General features: G+C 35.4%; 1 protein-coding gene across 5 annotated transcripts; it reads left to right on the top strand.

Moving 5' to 3' along the window:
• Positions 1 to 75: 75 nt before the first annotated feature.
• On the top strand, positions 76 to 23,599 carry LOC113106519 (GRAM domain-containing protein 2A). Of its 5 annotated transcripts, none has more exons than XM_026268537.1 (12): positions 84 to 302; positions 4,960 to 5,061; positions 11,805 to 11,862; positions 13,312 to 13,384; positions 14,729 to 14,832; positions 15,421 to 15,519; positions 17,625 to 17,696; positions 17,800 to 17,862; positions 18,045 to 18,222; positions 20,706 to 20,799; positions 22,752 to 22,859; positions 22,942 to 23,599. In XM_026268537.1, the coding sequence occupies exons 1-12, from the start codon at positions 205 to 207 to the stop codon at positions 22,943 to 22,945; spliced, it is 1,053 nt and encodes a 350-aa protein (XP_026124322.1). In that variant the 5' UTR covers positions 84 to 204; the 3' UTR covers positions 22,946 to 23,599. The 5 variants fall into 5 exon arrangements, 4 of the variants coding, with proteins under 4 accessions (XP_026124323.1, XP_026124322.1, XP_026124324.1 ...); XM_026268539.1 differs by lacking the exon at positions 84 to 302 and adding an exon at positions 875 to 1,111; XR_003292498.1 differs by lacking the exon at positions 22,942 to 23,599 and having other exon boundaries at positions 76 to 302; positions 18,045 to 18,243; positions 22,752 to 22,770.
• Positions 23,600 to 25,948: the final 2,349 nt, after the last annotated feature.

Raw genomic sequence — 25,948 nt, 5'->3', positions numbered from 1 at the left:
GCAACGTGATGCAGAAGTGGAGATTATGCGGGGATGATTTTGTGGAGTGTGAATGTAAAATCTGATTATGGCTGCTGGGAGGGGGAGGGGAGGGAGGCAGGGAGATGCTGAGGTAATGACTTTTCTTCAGATATCCTGCAAGGGCATGGAAGTAGACTTTTCTTCGTGCTGCTAAGCAAGTCTGCATTGGACATCTGGGATTTCATGGGATGCACTATATACGCAGCCAGTTCGGCGGAGGGGCCTGAGCCACAGAGACGCCCCCATGGTCACAGCATCAGGACCTGTCGCACCCGTGAACGGTGAGGCCACAGTGCAATGTCTTAAGAGTCTCCTGGTTTTTCAGGGTTTTCAATTAATCTATTGCTCAGATGCATACCAGTATGTGTACTGGTTGTTGGCCTATAAATGTATCTTTTATTAATGCTGAACTTTAAGCTATTAAAAGCTCAACTGATCTCCGTGTAACTTGCATTCATGCTCAAACACATTAGGCTGTACTTCTGTGTGCTTTATTGCTAGCAGTTGCCAAATTTTGTGCAATTTCACTTTGGTTTTGATCTCTGTGAACATCTCAATTTGCACAATATTTTATGTACATTTGTTCATGTACATCTTGGTTTTTAATCTAAATGAAATAACCATCTTTTTCAAATTTTAGTTGTCTTTGATAGTAGGCTAAGTTACCTGAAACTTCTCAAATACCATCCCTCGTGTGAAATGTTAAACACAAGCCATACAGATTGATTTCCTCACGCGTTTGCATAGCGCCTATGCTTATAAGAATTTGTCAGCCCTTGTCGAATGTGGCTGGACTAGGAAAATGACTGCTTCATGAAGTCAGTCAGTCTTCATGTTGTAGGTGTGTGCGTTCATACCGAGCAGTAAATCCAGCGAGATTTCCTGAAGCTTCCTAATAACAGCGCGAGTCTCTAATGCTGACGCTACGGCTCTCATAAGACATCACTCTTCATAACGCTCACTATCATCACACTTATGACTCTTTATGAGCTCAGACTATTATAACACCGCTAATGATGGCTTTTTCGTTACACTGACACACCTCTATGGGATACGTCGAGCGAGGGTTTGGATATCTCCTGTCCGTCAGGTACGTGTCAACTAACCTCAACTCACTATATTGGAGAGCGTAGTGACGTCTTCTGTTTTGTATTCACATTCACAAAATATTGTTTGCGCGCGCACAGACTCTGACTGCTGTTGTTCACTCATTGGATTTTGTTAGATCGATGCATACGTATAAGTTAGATTCTTGGTGATATTTTTGATCAATGTGATTTAATTGTCTGACGATAAATTCACAGTGATTTGCACTGACCCCATTCCACAAGAGTAAATACTAATTTTAGTTCCAGTCTGAGCCACATACAAGCCGTTGTCAAATATATAAATTAATTTTAGCTATGTTAATGTACCAAGTTGACACGTTGCTTGGCAGTCGTAAACGGCACGCGATTAATGGCCATTATATATAATATAATTATTATTTATTATTTATTATTTATTATTTATTATTTAATAATAATAATAATATATATATATATATATATATATATATATATATATATATATATATATATATATATATATATAAAATATTAATGTTAATAAATAATTTGACACTATGTTAGTTAAAGTGTTACATTTGGAATTCGCTCGGAAGCTTGCTTTAGTGGTTTTAGAAGTCTAGTCTGCTATAAAATGGATTTAGCCTGTTTAACTTATACATCACACCAGTTTTAATTTAAGCAGTCTCGTCTGTGTACACAAAGTCAGATTTACTATTCAATGAAACACCATACATTTCCCCCCTTTTAGTCTGTACCAAACACTAAACAGAATTATTTTCATTCTGCAAGTCATTTTAACTAGTCGAAGCATATCCACTCTATACAAACTTTGTAGAAACGTTTATAAATGGAAAGGCCAGTGGAGCAGGCCCTCAGGAGCTAAGACTGAGTTAAGACGGTAATGTAGGTCACTCACAGGGAGAATCTGCTCAGTTCTTTACAGTCATATGTCACCAGATGAGATATGACCGTTTAGTGTTTCAAGAAATAACCTTTTTTTTTCTTCTTTTTTTTTTGTTTGCCAGAAAACCAAAATCATAAATAAGGTGACCAAATTTATGGTTTTACAGTAGTAACAATAAATGCAGTAACATGGGTATTTTGAGAGAAAATATGATCATGTTTATAAGGGCAGAGGAAGTGAAATGTTTTTGAAGGTGTTCCAGGTTCCAGCTTTTTCAAAATGAAAGTTTAACTGTTACTAAAATAAAAAAACATCACAGAGTTGTCTTCCAACTTGCATGGCCTCACAATACAATGTGGATGGCTTGCAACGGATCCATCAGAAAGCTCTCTTGTGTGTCAACTGCCTGCGGTGCAGTTACAGCCTGCAGATGTAGATGAGAAAGGGCCCATTAGCCTCCTGCAGTACAGCTGCCTCTCTGTTATTGCTGTGAACCCCCCTGAGGGCCCTTTACACGAATACAGCCAACCTCCCGTCATTGCCTGTTGTAAACCATTAACATTAACAAATTACAGCAGTTCTTCTATTGTTTTTTATTTCATTTTTGAGCACTTTAGTTACTATGGCTTGTGGCTTATAGTATCTGAAGAGTTGCAAAACATGTGCAATACTGCTTCCTTGTCAAGCACTCATGCCTTTTTTTCAGCATGTGCCAATTTTGTAATCCGTGTCATTGCCAGGTTTAAAAAAATTGGCGGTGTGTCTTTAAGAGAGGCTTCTGTGCCTGTAGGCTAAAGTTGATTTGGCTGAATGGATTAGCAATTATCCTGTGATGTTACAGCCCAGTAAACACGCACTAATATAGCGAGAAAGAAGGGCCCTGATTAACCTTCCACATTTAGGACAGGTCTGTCATTATTAAAGGCTTCATATCATCAAATAAAATAGGTCATAATATGAAAACAAACGTTCAGAACCCAGAGCTATAGGATCTGCTGAAGCTCTTCACCAGACAGATGTATACAGCAACACATGATTGGCTGTTTACATGTCTGGCCTGCACTGCAATGGTGATTCCTTTTAAGATTAAATGTAAAGCATGGCTTCCCCTGAAATTTCTTCAGAAATGTAGTTGTGACATGTTTATCAGAGTGCCAATAATGTACACTATAATGTACATCAGTGGTTATCAATTTTTTGACTCCAGACCCCCCACAGAAGCTAATAGTATTTGAAAATAATACAGTTAGGCCTATATTCGTTAATATCATCAATTAAAATTAAATTGTTTGTTTGTTTATGAAAACAAATACCCGATAAAGGTCGCATGACTGAAATGTTGCATTAAAATTAATTTGCTAGCAATAGCAGTGTGCAGGATTCTTCTATTTTATATATGAGTTAAAATAGAAGAATAAGAAAATGTTGTTCTTTACATGCATTTCTAGTCATCTGTGAGCACAGGATATAGGTGTTTTTAATTTCACTATTTTTTAAATAGCTATTTTTTTTCTATTTTTTACCAGGTATAAGTTATTACAGGTTGATATAAAAATTATATTTATATATTATTATAATTATATATTAATTTCCATCAGTGTTATTTTCCTGATATTTTGCTTTTTTTAAATCGATTTTATTTTTATATTTTCTTTTTTAAGAGTTAAGATTCATACATAAAAATCTAATTTTTATTATTAACCATTTTAAACATGTTTATAATTTTTTTTAATTAAAGTTTACTTTTTAGTCTTATTTGATTAAGTATTTCATTTTAGTTTTATTTTAGTTTTAGTTGAATAAATATTCAGCATATCTCATTTTGGGGTGAACTATCTGAAATGTTTCAGATAGTGAAAAATGAGAAATGTTGCTTTATTACCTTGCTAAAGACACACTTGTTTTTTTTTTAAATGATTTTAATTTGAGTTTTTGTTAACTTTGATTTCAATTACTTTTACAGGTGTAGAAATCACAGGTGTAAAATTTAGCTCATATATCCAGGTTTTCCAAAGCTGTGGGAACTCTTACTGAAACAACCTTATGAAACAAATTAAAATAAGAAATATGATGTCAGATCACATCTCGATTTTAGTTAATATTTTGTCTATTTTAAATCATCCTGTGGCCCCCTGCAATTACTCACAATAGCATGTCATCACTAAAACATGGTTTATTTACATGACATATTCTGCTTTTTTTTTTTATGAAGTCATGGATTTCATTAGAGAACAGATCGGAGTTCATTTGACAAGAATTATTATAAAGTATAATATAACAGCAAAACTTGCCGTGTGAAGGGAAAGCTTTTTTTAAGGCACCGCAGCACAAAATACCCTTCATTCTAAGGATCAGAAAGAGTGAAAAAAGCGTCATGAAAAAACTGAATTATAATGAAGAATATATTAATAACAAAATATGTATGATATGATCCCTTAAAGCCCATGAAACATTAGTGTTTAACTGTTAACTGTCATCTCTTTACAATTATCATGCATTGGCTGTTTAATCCTCTTGTCTTTGTATTTCTCTTTGTATTTTTAAAAACAAGCCCTCCTCTCATTTGTGTCCTGTAGATGCGTTTAGCATTCTGTCAGCAGGATAACTGCTAGTTAAGTGATTTGGAGGTGCAGTACACCAGCTGCATATGTGTGACGTACAGTATAGCATGCATTAATTCTCCAGGGGTGCATTAAGCAGCGGATCAAATGGTGTGACCTTCAAAAACAGGAAACAGTCTGTCAGTGCACACACAGATGAGTTAAACTACATCCTAATGAAGCTTCCCAATTAAAAATAACAAGGGAGAGAAGAGGCCCGAGCAACATTCAGTGCAGCAGTGGTCCATTTATCACACCTTTTTAATTGTATTCCTGAAATAGCAGTGGGAAAAGACTGAATTTTCTTGTTGGCTCATTAGAAGTGTGTGTGACGTGTTGTTCTGTGTGTCTGTGTGTGTCGCAGGCTTAAGACCATGAGTGATCATCAGGATCAGGCTGAGGATGTCGGGCTCCTAACGCCTCACGATCAGTCAGAGCCCTCAAAGGACGATGACATGCACTTCAGGCAAGTTATGACTTGACTGGTAAAGGTAGACTCAACTTCGCCTTTATATAATCTGGTTTTAAACTATTTTGAAAGTTTAAAGTATTTTAGTGATTGATGAATGTGTGTGGCTTCTTGGCATAGCTGGTAAAACTGTTGTCTTACATCAAGAGTGTCTACGCTTCGACTTCTGGCTGAGTCAGAAGGTCTTTCTGTTAGCCTGTTCTGTCCTGGAAGGTTTGGGTTTTCCCCACAGTCATAAGATGCTTCAGTTAGGCGTCAGTGTCACTTTGACCCTACACAGTACAAATGATTTAGAAAATAGATGAGCTTTTGTGACCAGGAAGTCATAAGAAATGGTCAAGACAAGAAGTTACACACTCTCAGAAGGAAACATCACTTCACTCTTTTCTACAGAATCTGGTTTTGCTTCACTTCCTTTATCTGGTCTTAAGTAAACAAAAGGCTTTTAATGTTTGTTTAATTATTTATTATATATATATATATATATATATATATATATATATATATATATATATATATATATATATATATAATATGTGATAAATTATATTTTTTATTATTCTTTTAGACTGTTAACATATAATTCATACACAACAAAAAAAAATGATATTGTTGCAGCCTGTAGATTTAATACAATCACTTATCAGCTGTCCTTTCTATATAATACCATCTTATGATAAGTGACATGACAGACAGCCAAGTATGGTGACCCATACTGAGAATTCATGCTCTGCATTTAACCCATCCAATGTGCACACACACAGCAGTGAACACACACACACACCGTGAACACACACATGGGGAGCAGTTGGGGTTCAGTGCCTTGCTCAAGGGCACCTCAGACGTGGTATTGCCAGCCCAAGACTCAAACCCACAACCTTAGGGTTAGGAGTCTAACTCTCTAACCACTAGGCCATGACTTCCCAGACTAAGCCACGATAGGAAATATGATTTTTACTGTAAACCATGTGCACAGATAGCTCTCATTTTATTATGATCTACTCTTACTGTTTTGTTTTGAAAAACATATGGTAAACTTCAGTCTTTCAGCTGTATGCTTAACATTGATGTGGTACCAACTCAGAAATCTGGTCACACTTATTACTGATGGTAAGTTCATCCAACCTGACATAAATCTATGTGTTATTCAGTGATGAAAAATTTAAATCTAAAAAAGGTCATTTGAAATTTTTGTTTGAAATCTGTTCCTAGGCAAAAATTTATATTAGATTTCAAATGTATTGTTAAGCCTTTAAGCCTAAGCCTTATTAGAAAATAATAATAATAATAATAATAATAATAATAATAAACACTTCAGATAGTTCACCCCAAAATGAAATATGCTGAATATTTATTAAACTGCAAGTCATCCAAATTTGTTTCTTCGTGGGGACAGATGTGAATAAATGTAGCTTTATAACAACTGCTCACCAATGGATCCTCTGCAGTGAATGGGTGCCGCCAAAATGAAAGTTCAAATAAGACATGATAAAAACATCACAATAATCCACAAGTAATGCACACGATTCCATCAGTTCATCAATTTAACATCCTGTGAGGTAAAAAGTTTCATGTTTGCAATAAACAAATCCATCATTAAAGGGTTAGTTCACCTGAGAATGAAAAGTCGTCCCTCTTCTACTCACCCTCGAAGCATCGTGTGTGTGACTTTCCTCTTTCAGAATAATCCAATCCAAGCTTTTCATTGGGTGTAAGCAGGTGTTTGTTGTCAACTGTTCAGGAGACATGAAATAAAGTGCACGCATCTGTAATAAAACATCCCTCATACGGCTCTGGGGGGTAATAAAGGCCCCCTAATAGTGAATCCATGCTTTTTTGTAAATATCCAGATTTTCAAACGTAATAAACACATTTTTCTCTCACTTCTGCTGGCTGTTGGGAAAAGTAAGATGTGCAGGAGGAAGATGGAAGAGGTATGCGTCGAGCGCATGCCGCTGGGAAATGTGGGAGCAAAGGAAACAGAGATTCCTTACTTTAGGGTCTTTATTCACCCCCCGGAGCCTCGTGAGGAACGTTTTATTACAGATGCGCTTTTTTTTTTTACGTCTTCTGAATTGATGACAACAAACACCCGCTTATCCCCATTGAAAGGCTTGTGAGAGCAAGGACAATTTTTTATATAACTCCGATTGGATTATTCTGAAAGAGGAAAGTCACACACACCTAGGATGCTTCGAGAGTGAGTAGAAGATGGACAAATTTTCATTCTCGGGTGAACTAACCCTTTAAGACTTTTTAACTTTAAATGAGTCCTCTTTCCACAGTATTGCTTTCTCTATGCAGTGGAAAAATCTTGTCTGAATCAGGAGGGAAATATGAAAACATCAAGCATTGTTTACATGTGAAAACATTCCAAAACAGTTCTAAACATATATGAGTAAAAGGACAATTGGGATGGACTTTTTCACTGGAGAAAACATTATTATGTATTATGGACTATTTCTGCCAGCAAAATATGCAGCTTTTATATTCACAACAGGTTAATTAGTAAATAAATGTTGTGCTGATTAATTGTGGAATATTGTGATGTTTTACCAGCTGTTTGGACGGCACCCATTCACTGCAGATGATTTATTGGTGAGAAAGTGATTTAAAGCTAAATTCCTCGTCTAAATCTTGGATGGCCTGAGGGGGAGTACATTTTCAGCAAATTTGGTTAAACTATTCCTTTAAGATTCACTAATTTAAGAATTTGTATTGAACTTTCTATAATATGTGTAGTGCACTTCTTATATAAGTCTGTTCTGTGGCGGAGTGTAATTGTAGGAATGTTTCCAGATGGGGTTTAGTTGAGCACTGTATCATGTGCTCACACTGTCATCTGTTCTGTTCAGACAGCTGACGTCCACAGGGCAGAATGACTGAACAGCTCAGTATCGCAAAGGCTGTATCGTGTTTCCTCTGTAAAAATCCATGTTTGACGATCTTTGTCCCCTTTTACTCGCTTCTAGATGAATTATTGACTGTACACTACCGCTGGGACATATTGCCTTTCTGGCTCTAGATGCAGTTTGGCTGTTAATCAGTCTGCCTATGCAGAAGCTCAGCCAAGGGCACACAGACACCCTGCCAGTCTGGTAACTCTCCACCTCCGCAGGCAGTGCAACCATGACATGCTGCAGTCAACACAGTGCCTGAGCCTAGCATAATAAGAGCGCCTGACTCATGTCTGGATAGCACAAAACACACAGCAGTTGTATTATCGCTCTACCTTTCTGTCATTTTTAAGGTATCTGCAAGCAGAATTATTATATAACTATGCTTAAATAACAAAGAGAAACTTGAATTTAACAGTAGTTTGAGGCTGCTGAATGAATTGTTCTTAATTTTAGACACAGTTGTCTTTAAAGATGGCATGTATATGCCATGACACCAGAGCCAAGCCTATTTTTAAAAAATGGTGTGAATTTACTCAGACCAACCAAGATGATGGGATGAGTTTTTCATTGGAGCAGATTTGAAGAAATACAGCATTACATTTGACTGGTACATTTGCTCACCAATAAATCCTCTGCAGTGAATGGGTGCCATCAGAATGAGTGTTTAAATAGCTGATAAAAACATCACAATCATCCACACAACTCCAGTCCATCATTTAACGTCTTGTGAAGTGAAAAGCTGTGTTTTTATAGTTTTCTAGTTGCTTACAAGCAAAAACAGTTCTAAACAAATATATTGGAGGATTTTGATATTAAAGAATAACATGGAATGGGCTTTTTCACTGAGGAAGCATTATTATGAATTATGGACTATAAAGTTAAAACACCTAAATGATGGATTTGTTTGTTACAAACATGCAGCTTTTCATTTTACAAGACATTAACTGATGGACTAGAGTCATGTTGATTACTGTGATGTTTTTATCAGCTGTTTCAGCTTTCATTCTGACGGCACCCATTCAATTCAGAGGATTCGTTGCCCTGAAAGATTCTCACAGGAACCATTCCCCTCCAAATCTGTTCTGATGAAGAAACACTCATTTACATCATGGGTAGCTTGAGAATTTTAATTGTTAGTGAGATTTCTTTGCCTAAGTACTATTAGAGCTACAAAATGCATTATTGAGTATGAAAAAATATGGCCCTGAAAAACTAAAACTATAACTGCTATGAATTTATTTACAATAAATATTTAAAGTCCCCAGAAGCCTCCCTTGTTTACAGGCCAACCTAATTAAATATTCAGGAGCAATAGCCAATGGCCATTGCTCTCAAACACAATATGCAGATTTGCCAACAGACAGGACCTCGGCTGAAACTTTGAAATAAGTTCGTACAAGACAGTAGACAGATTATTTTAAAGCACTATACTACAGTTCACTAATATTATAGCTCAATGTGCATGATTAAAGGGATAGCATACCCAAAAATGCAAATTCTGTTTTTATTTACTCACTGTTATGTTGTTCCAGACTTCTGTGGAACAAATAAATAAGATATTATGTCGACTGCATGAATAGTTTTCAAAATATATTATTTTATGTTCCACAGAAGAAAGAAAGTCATACAGTTCTTAAGTGGAGACATATAAAGGTATGTTAAAAATAATAATAATAATAATCATTTTCTTTTTTGGGTGAACTACTCCTTTAAAGTATGCGCATATAGTAAGTAATTTTGGCTGTAATAACATTGACATGTACTGACAAAGGCAAGAAGTTATGAAGAGAGGGGAAATGCACAATTGTTGTGTATCTGATGTTCTTCGATTTATTTTTCATCCAAGGCAAAAGACAGTACATTTTAAAAACTACAAATAGACCTATGACTTACATGCATACCGTGTACAGACAATTGGTATTTTCTGCACACCATATTCTTCACATTGAGTGAGTAGAATGCCACTCTGAACACGGTCACGACTAACTTGCCACACAGGAAACCACATGACATCTTGCTCTAAAACAAACCCCCACTTCACACAGCATATTGTGTTTCACACACTACTGAGATACTGCTGGCCATTTCTATTTGGTTTTATTATTTAATTAAAGCACGCAAATGTTTGCAGCTCACTCAGCGCTACATGAGGCATTGTTTCTCTGTTGAAATGGCGACAAAAGGAATATAGAATCATCTATAATAGACTCGGATGCTCGTTTTTATTGGATACAGCAGCACAGTGCAGCAATAACAGCAGCGGCCTAAGGGGACATAATATTATCTTCTCGGCAACAATGATGTGTGAAAAGAAACATGTTTCTGTTCACGAGTGTGGGTGTAGCGGTGTTCCCTGTTATGCTGAATGATGGTAAAAGCATAACAGATGCATTTGTCCTGTCAGCAGCAGCACAGTGAGATGTGTGTTTGTGCCAGAGGACTCTCTGCTGCACTCTTGGACACGTGCCTGTGTTCCCACAGCTCTTCCTCTTAGGGGCCGTACAATACAGAGTGTTAGAGTCCAGAATGACTGATCATTTTGTAATCTGATTTCTGATAGCCTGTGATGTCCTTAGTTGTCATTATTTCATTCTTGACTGTCATTGAAGTTTTTCCGGTGAAACTTACAGGACGTTCCCTTCCCACTGCAGAAGAGTAGTTTTAAAGGTCAAGTACACCAGGTGTCCCAACCGGTTAGACCACTGGACAGATAAACTTGTGGTCCCGGTGGAGCCAAAAGTTGACATGTCAAACCTGTAACCCATTAGTTACCAAGCTCAACTCAACAACTGGGCAATGAGCAATCAATTTTGCTGCTAAATTTTTAACAGACTGGCCATTGAGGAATTCTACAGGCACCATAAAAATAAAATTAAAATAAAAACAATTCTCAATTACTTTTTTTTTTTTTTTTTTTTTTTTATAAAACAACATTTGTTTTGTTGTAATGTCAAAATATAACTCACTCAAAAATGAATGTTTAATTGTAAGCACATTGATTGCTTAAGTGATCAGCTGTTTCCTAACAAAACTCATCGATGTTTATGAAAGATTACAATGGAATTCTTAGGACATTATAATGAATTAATAATGCATTATAAAAAAATCGTATAATATGTTGTATCAGCTCATTAATAAGCATAAGAACAGTTTTAATGTACTTAATAATTTGTGGTTATAGCTTTTAATAGTATGATGATTTATAGCACAATAAGCACCTTGCATCCACATAAATTACAATGGATTATATTTCATATATTTATAAATTATTGTAAGTCCCATATCTTGCCTTTGTTGCACAATAATTTAGTACATATCATCATATCATTATAATCCGTTATCGATTATTTAGATGTAATATGGTATTCATTGTGTGTTACAAATAATCATACTCTAAGTAACACAACCACAAATGTGCTTTAACATTATAAGAACCCTGTATTATAAATACAGGCTTTATAGAAAGTGTTAGCAATATGTCTAACAGAAATCAGTTTGTGCACAAATCAATTTCATGTGTCACGTGACTGTCTTGAGCTCTTCTTTTGAAACATTATTAGTGTGTCAAAGTCATAAGCTTTATGTAATGGGACGGCCCTCTGCCTCGGGCCTGAGCGTGAGTTTATTCGGATCATCGGCTTGTCTGTCACGAATTCATCCTGAGGTTAACCTGACTGTTTTTATGCTAATCCTAACTAAATTACATATTGTGGAGGAAAATATGCCTTCTAGTTCACAAACTGTGCTTTTACCATTGCATTCTCATTTAAACTGCATCATGTTGGATTTCCAGGTTAATATTTTTCCAGATCCTCTTACATATTTCTTTCTGTATCACAGGGTGCATCTAATCGATGATCTGTCATACGAGGACGTCAAGAAATGCTACCGTGGATCTGTAAGTACCAGATGACATACAGTTCAAAATCATTTTGTCCAACCTATTAATACAGTGACCCGAAAAACAGTTTGGCACTCAACCATATTTAAAAAGGTCTGGATGTAAATATAAAAAATAAAGTATATTGGTATTATAGTGCATTTTCTATCAGATTAAGTATTTCCCCATGTCCTCAGCTTTTGTTTCATGGCAAAAACTAAGAAAGAAGAGCCGTACAGCCGTACAACTGGAGAAAGATGTGTTTTACTCACAGATGATGGACTTACTTCAGCAGGCAGCTAAACCTTGTCCTCTGGACATAAAAAAACAACACAATATTATTATGTTCAAATTGAGACTGAGATCTGATAAACAAAACCTCTGTATACATCCAGTGCTCTTTTCTGAGCAATAAACATATCTTTAGTTGTCATGAGGTGGAAAAGACCCCACATACAGCATTTTTGCAATTATTTTTAGCATTCATGGAGTTTTTAGTGGATAAGTGTGTCACTCATGTGTCCTAGCCTTCTACACACCTTAACCGCTTTAAAACAAGTTTTTTCGAAGTTTTAAATAAAACAAAAATGATTGGAGTATGTTTTACAAGATAATATTTCAGTGTTACTTCAAAAATTCTTTATAACTATTTGTGTAAAATTACTGCAAATTACACATTTATGTCAGCGTATGAACTTTTTCCAGGGACATTTGACTAGCATTTTTGCCAACGATACATTAATTTTAAAATTAAAATCGTAAAAATGTATTTTGGTGCCTATCACAGAGTAATTTGATAGATTTTAGAGTAGATTCTGTGACCACAGCTTTGCTACTCAGGATGTTTGAGTAAAAGTGACGTGACACGATGAAAGATACTGTCACACCTCCAGGCCCCTTGCCTTGGTTATAGAATTAAGACATTGCTTTTATTACAGCTTATAACAGACAGTGTAGTTAAAAGCAGGGTTAAAAATTGGACTGGATCAGCCCATCTACGTAATGAACATCCATCATCCTAATGATCTGTTGTGCATCGGTCTGCTCTGAGACGCTCTGAGCTGCAGGAAGCAAGAGTGAGAGAGCGCTGCTGAAGACAAATGTGCTAGAAACAAGCCCACAAGTTTTTCCGTCAAGGTGCAGTGGGTGTTTCTGCTGCATGTCTGTGATTGGGCAGTGAAAGGAGCGACAGAGAGAGAGAGAGAGAGAGAGAGAGAGACGCTTCTGAAGAAAGAAGAAATTCTGTGTTAGCTCACAGGAAGAGGACGAAGCTAAGTTGGCTCTTGTGTCCCGGGACAGTGGAGAGGAACGGGGTATCTGCGAGGCTGCGTCTCGGTTGGTGTGGAGTGTTTGTGTCGTGTCAGCATGCTCAGCTTGGTGCAGAGCTCACATCCCTTACGAGAAAGAGCCCGGCTGCAGAAGAGCTGTGCGAAGCAGCTGATTTCTCTTTCCTCTGCTTCCTCACAGACCGTCAGCAAGTACAATGCGCAGTACCACAAGCTTTTCCAGAGCGTTGCCAAAGAAGAGCTCCTGATGAAAGGTAAGTTTGTTATCACTCTCCTTCCACTGCATCCTCTTACGTAATAGTTTGCTGCATCTTGCCGTTCCTTGTAATGTGACCTTGTGAAATGATCAGATAATCTAGCTTCCTCAGAAACATCTTGCAGTTGCTTTAAAGTAGTTTCATTTATTTAAAATCAGAAAGGTGCACATGCTGTGTTAATAAAAATGTCCTTTACATACAGAGATGGGCAATGGTCTGAACATTTGTAATAATAATATTTAATAATACATGTACCACTAATGAACTATTACTAAAAATGCTTCATATCATGCTTTTTTATTATATTATATTATATTATATTATATTATATTATATTATATTATATTATATTATATTATATTATATTATCAATTTACAAGTGTAATTATTTTATATAATACATTTAACACTATGTAATAGTTTTTTACAATTTTATAATTAAATATAGTTTAAATATAAATCAATGAATCTATCTATAGATTTTTTTTTTATCAGCATAACACTTCCATAAGATGCTTATAAACATAAATGCACATTAATTTAGATTTTTTCTTTAGATTTGATAGCAACCCTGGAGTCGCATGAAAACAAGATTGCATTAAACCTGATGATTATATTATATTATATTATATTATATTATATTATATTATATTATATTATATTATATTATATTATATTATATTATATTATATTATATTATATTATATTATATTATATTAAATTATATTATATTATATTATATTATCAATATACAAGTGTAATTATTTTATATAATATATCTAACACTATATGTAATAGCTATATTTTCACAACAACTATTTTATAATTAAATATAGTTTAAAATATATTAATCAATCAATCCATCTATCTATCAAGATTTTATTTTCATCAGCATAACACTGCCATAAGATTCTTATGTACATAAATGCACATTAATTTAGATTTTTTTTCTTTAGTTCTGATAACAAATCTAAAGAAAATGAACACAAGTTTGCATTAAACCTGATGAATATATTATATTATATTATATTATATTATATTATATTATATTATATTATATTATATTATATTATATTATATTATATATTTCAATTGTTTTAAAATCCTTAAACATTTATTTCAAGGATTAAATTACCCCTATTTTCAGTCATTTGGACCTTAATTAATTTCATGTTCATCTTTATCTTGGTGTTTGGTGATATTATGCTGTTGCAGTCCGTCTGACATTGATATCAAGATGCTTTGGGCTAGTTCAAGTGAAACAGAATTTGATGCTGTTCAGTATCATCTTGCGTGACTTGCAGATCTCTTGTATAAGTGCACTTATGCCCCGTCCTTTAGTTTACTCCTGTGCTCTGCTGCGAGACATCCTGCTACAAGGCCGACTCTACATCTCTCGAAACTGGCTGTGTTTCTACGCCAACCTCTTTGGTAAAGACATCAAGGTGAGCGTCACATCTATGCCGATGATTATAAACATGTCTAGAAAGTTCATGCCCAGGAAAAAGGTGCCATTTGTGGTAGAAAATAGAGCAATTTTTTAAACATTTAATTTGAAAACTGAACGTCAAATCAAATTAAATTTTTGCACAGCAGCAAAAGAACTAAGGCATGTATATAAATACCTGAGTACATTGTGAAAATATCAATTTAACTGCAGAAATGTCTGAATGCCCCAGAAAACAACACAGAACAGACATGTTTCTGGTTAATAAGGTAGTACAATTTTTTGCATCAAAACAAACTCAATAGGAATAATCACACAGAACAAATGTACAAGTTCGTAAGGAATGATCATAGAATGACTGGTGGGTTTTTTTTTTGTACTTTTGGCTGCAGGCCACGTTGCAGTTTGTTGTGCTGAATTAAGCGTAACGTTTCTTTCTGCACCATGTTATTTAGTAATTAGATTTAGCTGGTCCAGTTTCCATCCTTGTGAGGGAAAATGTTGTGTGCAAGAATTTGTAAGTTAAGATGGACTCTGAAACAAGGAACTTCTTCCTTTTTTTCTGCCACTTTCTCTTGCCTCTCAGGTGGCCATTCCTGTTGCGTCCGTGCGGTTGGTGAAGAAACATAAGACAGCAGGTCTGGTTCCTAATGGCTTGGCCATCACCACAGACAGCAGTCAGAAGGTGCGTTTCCACCAGGAGATTGAAATACAAAGCTTAGTCAGCATATGCTGTGGCACTATCAGAATCTATGTCTTCAGTCAGCATATCTCACAACTGTCAGCATGTATGGCGTTTTGTTGATTCAAGTCAGCAAAATAAGACTGGTTTAGAAAGGAAGACCATTATTCAGTAGCCTGGCAATTAGACAAGGACTGGCAAAGGACTGATTTGTTATCAGATATTATTGTCTTTATGAATTATTATTTGGTGATTTGATCAAGTGATTTCGCTTTCACAGCTCAGGAAACTTAATGGAGATCAAATTGTATGTCTCTGTTTCTTCTTGAATTTCTTGGTGATAAATAGAAATGGACTGAAATTAATGTGGATAACATAGCTCAGATTATTTGGTCTTGTAGAATTCTAATGAGAAACATTTGAGATTGAAATCTCTTGAAAAGTTTGCAGATTCTGGGATCTTGGCAAATTTGTGCACAGTTTGTGTCTTATTTGATTTCTCTAGTACTGAAACAGAGAAAAAAAAAAGTTAAACATTTTTATGTTTCTTATGAAATTCCAATATATTAAAATCGACACAAATAAGATATGTACACTCTAAAATAATGCTGGTTTATTTCAACCCAACTTTGGGTCAAATTTGGACTAACCCAACTTTTGGGGTAAAAATCTCATGTAAAAATTGTAACTAATGGTTGGGTAGTCCATATTTGACCCAAAGTTGGGTTAAAACAACCCAGCATTTTTAGAGAGACTATAGCAAGAGAATACAGCTATAAATATGACTAGCATGGGGCAAATAATTTGGTCTTAAAAGTGCACAATGCAAATGTTTGAATTCATTTTGAGGTCTTGTGATTGCAGACTTGATTTCTTTTCCATTTACTCTTATTAATCTCTAGAGGAAATTCACTGACATTTCATGTGTCATTTTTCTTTCCGTTGGTTGTATCCGTGGACTAAGCATCAACTTCTTTTCAGTAAAGGCTTCATGACTGAAGAACTTGTGGAATATAGCAGTTGAATGCAGTCTTGTTGGGCATTGCTTTGAGTATTAAGTCCTGTGAATAGGCAGTATTTCTAGATTTTTTAAGCCAGTAATTTACTTCCTGTACAGTGAATGCAGAACAAAATGGCCATTGTGAAAAATAATAACTAGCTGCTTTGAAGTGCACCTGGTAAAATCCTAGGCAGTTGTTATTGCAGCCACTACTATGCATTCAAGTTAAGGATACAAAATAACTAAATCATAAAGTTTGAATGCTGGCAATTGTTTATGCAGGTATATAGGCAAGTGAATACAGCCACATCTCTTATACACCACCTATATACTGTACATTATTATACATAGCTGATTTTTTTTATTATTTATACATGAATAATGAATTCATTTGCATTTTTTCTAATGGAAGCAAAATTTCCACTGCTACCAGTGCCCTATGCAAACATGCTTTTCAAATGTTTTTCATGTGAACATGCATGCAAAAGTTAGGTATTTTAGAGAATTTGTTTAGTCATTCATGTGCACGTAATTTCATTATTTTTCGACTCCACTTGAAGGATGCATTTGTTTTGTACTTATCCATAAAGCCTCTGTCTCTCATGAGATTGGATTTCATGTACCCTTAATGTTCTCAAAAAATATGATCCTTTTCCTGGTAGTGAGATTATATGTAAGAACTGTTCACTGAAACCACCTTTAGGGAATCCAATATGCTTCTTTTATATTGGCATTACTGTGAAAATCCCCTTTTGGAAACTATATTTTGAAGAGTGTTGTCCATGCTGGTTTAGGTGCATGACCAGAGAGTTAAAGGTGCTGAAATGACATTGTTTTACAAGCTTATGGTCATAAAGAAGCTGTGTTTTGAAGCATGTCAGCTGTTTTTTGAAGCTCCAAGATCTTCCAGCATAGTTCCACCATTAAGCATCTAAAGACCAGCTTGGACTAGTTTGAAACCGACTTGTTTAAAAAACACACCATCTGTAGCTGGATTTTCTAGTATGAATATAAGTGAATGTGCCAAATCCACCATGTTCTGTATTGTAGTCTCTGTTTAAACTTCTTCACTCTAATGATAATATGTTTGTGTGCTTTCCACCCACAGTATGTATTTGTGTCTCTGCTGTCCAGAGATAGCGTCTATGATGTGTTGAGACGCATCTGCACACATCTACAGGTGAGAGTTTAGACCGTACCTCTGGGCTAATATGTTGAGAATATGTAAAGGGTTTTAGCCTAATGACAGGTGGGCTTTTATCATGCTGCTGTCTGACATTCAGGTCAATGGGAAGAAGATCTTAAGCCTCAAGCAGTACATGGAGGAACCCAACTCTTTATCTCTGGTAGGTTTGAGAGAAAGAGTGTGAAGTCTCTGTCATTTGGTCAATTTTCATTCACAGTGTTACCACCCAATGACAACAAGTTGCAAATTAATTTTCATATAAAAGGGATGTATGAAATATTTCATTTCAGGCATAATTCATGCTTAATGAATCCTAGTGTGGCCTTATTTCCATGTGGATAGGATGAGTTCCCTGTCCCTGAAGCTTTTCCTGTACCAGATGAGTTTCCTCCGGTGTTGAAGTGGAGGAGGAAGCCATCAGTTGTGTCTGTATCTTCATCTCTTCCTGACTTACTGGGAAACTCCACGGCCGGCCTGAGTGCTGTAGACGCCCCCTTCCAGACAGACAAGCCTCTGGAGGGTGAGTGACTGACTAAAAAAGGTATTTAGATATTTTTGAAAAGGATGCCATAGTAATACTAAGTAATGTTTGTATGGTGTTCTAAAAGTTTTTTTTTTTTTCCAAAGCACCTAGTAGAAACATGTAAATAGCATATATACAGTATATATACAGTACAGACCAAAAGTTTGGAAACATTACTATTTTTAATGTTTTTGAAAGAAGTTTCTTCTGCTCATCAAGCCTGCATTTATTTGATCAAAAATACAGAAAAGAACAGTAATATTGTGAAATATTATTACAACTTAAAATAATAGTTTTCTATTTGAATATACTTAAAAAAAAAAAAAAAAAAATATATATATATATATATATATATATATATATATATATATATATATATATATATATATATATATATATATATTCCCATGATGCAAAGCTGAATTTTCAGCATCATTACTCCAGCCTTCAGTGTCACATGTAGCATCCAGTCTATCACATGATCACTTAGAAATCATTCTAATAGTCCGATTTATTATGAGTGTTGGAAGCAGTTCTGCTGTCTAATATATTTGATGAATAAAACGTTAAAAAGAACTGCATTTATTCAAAATAATTTTTTTTATAATATATATTCTAATAATATATTTTCTTTACTATAACTTTTTATAAATTTAACACATCCTTGCTGAATAAAAGTATTGATTTTATTTAAAAAGAAGAAAGATAGAAAAATTACTGACCCCAAATTACTGCCCAGTAGTGTATATTGTTATTACAAAATATTTATATTTTAAAAACAGCTTCTTTTTTTACTTTTTATTTATCAAAGTATCCTAAAAAAGTATCACATGTTCTGAAAAAATATTAAGCAGCAGAATTTTTTCCAACTTTGATAATGAATCATCATATTAGTGTCATGATTCTGCCCTCGTGTCCTTGATTTTTCCTAGTCTTGAGGCAGGATCATGACAGACCCATGTTTTGTGTACAAGCGCATGGCCTTGTCTTTGGGCCATGTGCTTGTGTTGTCTCGTTCCCTTGCCCCGCCCCCCTTGTTAACCTAGTCGTGTCTTGATTGTCCTATCTGTAACACCTGTCGCGTCTTGATTAGTACCCCTATTTAGATCTCCTAGTGTGCTCTGTCTTGCGTCGGTTCATTGTCATTGTCATTGTGATTGTACCTGTGATTGTGATTGTTCCACTCTGTGATTGTTCCTTAAGAAGTGTTTGTATTACCGTGAGTGTTTGTTTATAGTTAGTATTTAGAGTCCTTGTTTATCTTGTCAGTCCAGTCCTGTTTTAGTTATTTAGTCTTTACCTTGCTCCGTGTTTTCCCCCTCGTGGGTTTTTGTTTCCCCTTTTTGTAATAAACCCTTTGTTTGAGAATCCCTGTCTGCACCTGAGTTCCTCCCTTACCAAGATCCTGACAATTAGATTGATTTCTAAAGCATCATGTGATAATGTGATAAAATTCAGCTTTGCATCACAGATGCATTTAAAAACAATTATTTTAAATAGTAATAATATATCACAATATTACATTTTTTTCTGTATTTTTGATCAAATAAATGCAGGCTTGATGAGCAGAAGAAACTTCTTTCAAAAACATTAAAAATAGTAATGTTTCCAAACATATATTCCAAAATATATATATATATATATATATAATATGAATATGACAATCAAAATCTATTTGAGTATGATACTCCCACACACACTGCCTATTTTGATAGGGGTAATGATAGGATAGAAGTGATGAAATGTTCATTATTGCATATTTTAGACTAGCACTTACTGAAATAAACATGTAGTGTAATGAGATGACTTTACAAGAATATAACATACTGCCCACTGATGAGAGATAAAATCCCCCAGCTTTGCACATTATCGGGTCATTTTTGTGCCGTGTTTTCTGACAGTAAAGCCAGGTGAAATTCTGCAGCGGGGAATGCATTAGCCATGAGCAGATTAATTTCTCAGACCAGACTGGCAGTTCATGTGCCCATTTTATCAAATGTTTCTCAGATGGAATGAAAAAATGTCCATTAAATAATTTTGTTCTGTTCGGGAACAAGCTGATCACTTCAGTTTGACGTCATGTGTCTGCTCATGTTGTGAGTGCTTGGTTCTCTCAGTGTGTGTGTGGACATGAAGCAGGAAACGCTCCTGTTTGCTCCGGTCCATTATGCAATACAGGATTAAGCCCAGAAGGAGATTTTAGAAAGAAGAGATAAAACATTACCAGCCTCTGCTAAGACTAATAGATGCTATACATTTAAATGCTTGTTTGCGTAATGTTAAAAGCCATTTTTGGGGCTAAGGGTTATGGGTAGATCACATATAATATAGATATTTTATGAATATTCCATGTAGTTAATTTGCTAACTGTATGCATTTATAACAGAATTAGAAACATTTGAATTCAAAATCGATTAAGGGGACTTAAATCAATGTGTCATGCATTTCATCATCCGGTGATAATGCTCTGTCCATTTCAGATCAAAGTCTGGAAACCAAGAAGATGCTCCTGACGGAGACGATACCAGAACTGGGCCAGATGGAGTACCAGCTTCTGAAATTCTTCATCCTGCTGTGAGTTTGGCTGGACCATCCTTACTATGTGGTCATGCTTGTTCTCTCACTCCTGCTTATATGTTGTTACAGAGACTGGTGTGTTGTTTAAAGACACATAATTCAGTGGTTTCTGTCATTTTTTGAACACTAACAATCACTTTATCACCATTAATTTGAAGTGTGGGTACTGTGTCAACATACTTCAATTGAAAATCGAAGAAGAAAAGGATGCACATTTACACGTACTTCAGTAAAAAGTCAACTTTTCCCCCAAGCTCTATAAATAGACCAAATCAAGAGGCAGGGGAGATTTTCCTCATTACTTGGGCTCACAAATTTGCATTTGCTTGCCAGTCCACCTGTTCCAGTAATTGTCATGTGGCCTGATTTATGTAGTTTATGTGGTGCAGCAGGGATAAACAGCTATGCTTGTAAACTGTCTGTCCAGTGGATCACACAGAGCCATGTGCACACACCAGTGGAGTCTGCTGATTGATTTCAGAAAACACTCAGAGATGTGTCCAGAAGAAATGTTTCAAAGCAACAATCTCAACAGATTAAGATGACAAATTGTGGTCTGCAGATTATAGTGATTGTAACGACAAATTCAAACAAACACCCCACCAAATACATTAGGAGTTAAAAACACGATCAGTTTTCAGAACCTTAATTATTAAAACAATATATTACAGTTAAACTATTTACAATTATGTGTATCATATGTGACCCTGAACCACAAAACCAGTCATAAGTAGCACGCATTTATTGTAGCAATAACCAACAGTACATGGGTCAAAATATAGATTTTTATTTTATGCCAGAAATCCTTAGGATATTAAAGTGCCCCTATTATGAGTAATGAAAGGTTCAAATTTTGGTTTTGGGAGTCCCCAACAACAGGTTGATATGCATGAAAGGTCAAAAAAAAAATTATTGACTTAAAATATGCATTTATTTTTTCCTTTTTTGCTCAACGATTCCCAAACGATTCGTTTAACGCTAAATTTTAAAATGAAATTAAATGACAGAACGATCAGTCATTTTCTTTAAAAAAATACATTTATACACTTTTTGCTTGTCTTGTCTAGCTCTGCAATGCGCATGCATTCTCTGTGTACAACTTTCCAAGACAGGGTATGTCTAAAAAACTCCCAACACTTTTCTCCTCCATTTTGAAGTTGGAGGAGAAAATAAGTTGGGAGTTTTTTGACATACCCTAACTGTACCCAAACGGATTCACAGCTCTTCTCCACATGATCCGCCACAGTGTTTGAGGGAGGGGAGGTACAAGTTTTCCTGGGTCTGTGTGCACAACAAGTGGGCGGGCATAAATATGATAATGTTTCATTTTGACGTCACCTTGAAACAACTTAAGATTTGTTTTTAAAACGACTCATTTTCATGACTCTTTCTTTGGAAAGACAACAACTTTATACACTGTGCACATTTAGATTTCAAACTTTGCAGGATGTTTTAATTCACTTAGAGCTGTGTTACACACTACATGAAAGGTCATTTTCAAAAATCCATAATAGGGGCACTTTAAGTAAAATTCATGTTCCATGAAGATATTTTTTACATTTCCTTCCATAAATACATCCAAACGTATTTTTTGATTAGTAATATGCATGTCTAATTAATAAAGCTTAATTTGGACAACTTTAAAGGCGATTTTCTCAATATTTAGGATTTCAAATAGTTGTTAGTTGCAGATTTTCAATAGTTGTGAAATCTATCGAAAATATAATGTAATGTAATGTTGAAAAGTTGAATTTCCCTTTCCCCCTTTATGAATCACAAAGAAACTCCCAACACTGCCATCTAGTGTCCAGCTGATCACACATAAAGTCCCTCTGTGATTTCATCCCTCTAACTCGTTTCAAGTGAGTCACGTATAGCTACAGTGCTCTGGTCTTCTATTTCCATCTGAAAAGCAAGCTGTTGATGTAGGTCTGACTTCTGTCTCCTAGCATTATCCTGCTCATCCTGTCGTCGTGTTACCTGGCCTTTCGTGTCTGCAGCCTGGAGCAGCAGCTCTCTTTCCTCAGTAACAACCCTGCACTGACTCTCAGAGAGAGGTAAATGTAATTCCACACTGTCTTACGTCAGTCCCTCCGCTCTTACAGATCATTTACCAGCGCTGTCTGTCTGCCCACACAGGTAACTACTGACGGTCACCACTGCACTTTACAGAGAAGTCGGTCCAGCGCTGGCGCTCTCTCTCTCTCTCTCTGTGGCCACCTTGCAACTATGCAAACAAACTCTCTTATGTATTCATGCAAAGTACATCTCAGATTGTGTTAACAATGAGCCTGACTTAGGAACAGAAGACTGGAAGTGTTCTCATTCTGTGAAGAAAGGACCCGATGTCAATGTGGGCATCAAGCCCTGTTTATTACACTGAAGGCTCTGTTTCCATCAACAAAAACTCTTCTTGTGGTCACTTGTCACCTAATAAGGGCAAATGTATCAGACGCTCTACATTAAACCAGGGGAATGACTTTCAGTAGGTTATAAATATCTTGAATATTTATAGCTCAGGATCTAATTCAGAACATTTAGATAAGATTGTTTTATTTATTTATATGCAAGCCACTTGCCATGTCCTAGCTCTTCCAATAGGATTTAGATGACAGCATCATGAACATATCTCAGTCTACATGTGGTGTGATCAGGTCATCATCAGTCTTACTATGTGTTCACAGCTTAATCGACTCAAGTCAGTGACCTGGGCAGAATGTTTATGTCAAATTGAATGTTTGCTCAACATTAAATCTCGAAGCTGTAGAATTCATGGGCAATAAAATAGTGCATTTTCATGTGATGTTGTTGATTCCTAAAAACCTGTAATTGTAAATGTAATTGTTGTAAAATACAATTTGCAATTGTAAAATTGTTAATGTAGATTTTACTTATTAATGCATTTTATTAAATATTGTACACAATAATACATATTAAATATTATACAAAGGCTGAATAAGAAGTTTCAGGAATGGGTGATCAGAATGAACCTAAAAATTAAGAAAAACAAAGAGCAGCCATTAAGTTGACCCAACAGGGTATTGTGTATCAGTCAGAGCCGGATTATCCATAAGGGCACTTGGGCCAGTGCCCAGGGGCACCAACCATTCACAACCACTAGGGGGGCACCACATGACACAAGCTTTAAAAATATTTTTCGTAAATTGTTTTATTATCAACTTGAAATTCTTGAAAGAACATAGATAACTCGTTTATGAACACTAACTTAACAATAATAATAATAAATGATAAATAAATAAAGATTACATGATCACTATCAGTAATTTTTTTTAACGGCTACAGAAAATGAATCAAAATAGACAAACGTCAATTGAGTGGTTTTGCAAAAAGAAAGTTAAAGAAAGACAAGGACGCTAGACGTTTAGCTACAATTCAAAATGTTCCAGGGATCTAAGGAAGAAGTAGTTCTGCTAAATGTAAAAAACCTGATAGAATTATTATTATTTTTGGGCAAATGTGAATAGACGCTGTCAATGAATTGATGTACATTTTGAACTGAGACATTTGAATATAGTGCTCACTGCTCATATGCCTACATGTATGTAGTTGGAGAAGTTAATAAATTACATTTGAGAAATCACCTTAATTATATCTGTTGGGGGGGGGGGGGGGACTTTTGAGGTACAGTGAGGTATACCACATGTCTTAATACGGCCCTGGTATCAGTAAGTTTATTAAAAATGGTTAAATAAAAAATAAACAGAATTCAAAAAATATTACATCTATATAAAATAAGGGTACACGTGAAAGAGAATTACACATTTAACTGTTTGGTTAACAACATTCTGCAAAATATCTTCTTTTGTGCTCAACAGAAGAAAGAAACTCATAAGTTTGCGACTTGAAGATGACATGATTTCCATTTTTGGGTTAACTTTCTCTTATGTAAGCAGTTCTCAGGAGTGTATTTTCTGAAAGGAGTGCTGCGCTCTCAGTTTCTCCTTTTGACAGATTTATTCCCTATCAAATTAAGGTCTACTGTATAGTATACAGTAGATGTCAGTTAAAGGGTTAAGTTCTGTTTTAGGTGTTATATAATGAAAGGAAAAAGCACTAAACAAGACCAATGACATTGATTTAATAACCTGTTAACACAGGTTATATACCCCATTTCCACATGATATGTATTTAAAGTTATTTGCCCACCGGCAACTGTAGTTGCCGCTTGGACTTTTGACTAAGTATACAAAAAACTATAAATCTCCTGGAAGATTTGTTTTGTTTGGATGATTCTAGAGACCTTCATGATTATGTAGATAAATATATATGTTTATATGTCAACAAAAAATACTTATTAGTAATATGAAAATTAATTTTTTGGGGGAGAATTTGCCTTCGCCATGCTTCCTGGAAGTAGGGGAAGGAACTTAAAAGCCTCATGTAGCAGGAAGGAAGTGAATGTGCCTTTTTTTCTTCTTCTTGAAATCCTTTATTTGGTTGTTTGCTTGCATGTCATTGAGAAATATAACATGGATAACATCTAGAAAAATACTTACAAAAGGAAAACGACAACTATAAACTGCAGCAACTATAGTTGCCGGTGGCCTTAAATGGGTTAATGACCAGACAAATCTATTTTGGTTTACTGTGTAAAAGTGTAGGATATATACATATACATATACTCTCTTGGGGAACTCCTTCAAGACTGTTGGAAGACCATTTCAGGTGACTACCTCTTGAAGCTCATCAAGAGAACGCCAAGAGTGTGCAAAGCAGTAATCAAAGCAAAAGGTGGCTACTTTGAAGAACCTACAATATGACATATTTTCATTTGTTTCACACTTTTTTTGTTATGTATATAATTCCATTTATAATTCCACATGTGTTAATTCATAGTTTTGATGTCTCCAGTGTGAATCTACAATTTTCATAGTCATGACAATAAAGAAAACTCTTTGTGTGTCCAAACTTTTGGTCTGTACTCTGTATGTATAAATAAGGGTGGATTTTATTGGTAAAAGGGGAGGTGAAAGGCGTTGCTGAGAGGCAGTTTGGTGCCCTGTGTTCAGCATCTTGGCTTGTCGGTGCGCTAGTGCAGAGTGGGTCCATGCTCTCCCGTGGCGTTGGGGCTGGTGGTCACACGCTGCTCTCTATGGGCAAAGGAAAAGACAAAATTAGCCGAGCC

Source organism: Carassius auratus, chromosome 7 (genome assembly GCF_003368295.1).
Source record: "Carassius auratus strain Wakin chromosome 7, ASM336829v1, whole genome shotgun sequence".
In the NCBI taxonomy this organism is placed as follows: domain Eukaryota; kingdom Metazoa; phylum Chordata; class Actinopteri; order Cypriniformes; family Cyprinidae; genus Carassius; species Carassius auratus.
This window is presented reverse-complemented; position numbering and strand designations above follow the sequence as displayed.

Bases quoted from the DNA above. Each gene is read 5' to 3' on its own strand.
- LOC113106519 (XM_026268537.1), top strand. From the start codon at position 205: ATGGGATGCACTATATACGCAGCCAGTTCGGCGGAGGGGCCTGAGCCA. The intron at 5,062-11,804 runs GCAAGTTATGAC...TCTGTATCACAG, and splicing joins GACGATGACATGCACTTCAG to GGTGCATCTAATCGATGATC. The intron at 17,697-17,799 runs GTGAGAGTTTAG...TCTGACATTCAG, and splicing joins GCATCTGCACACATCTACAG to GTCAATGGGAAGAAGATCTT.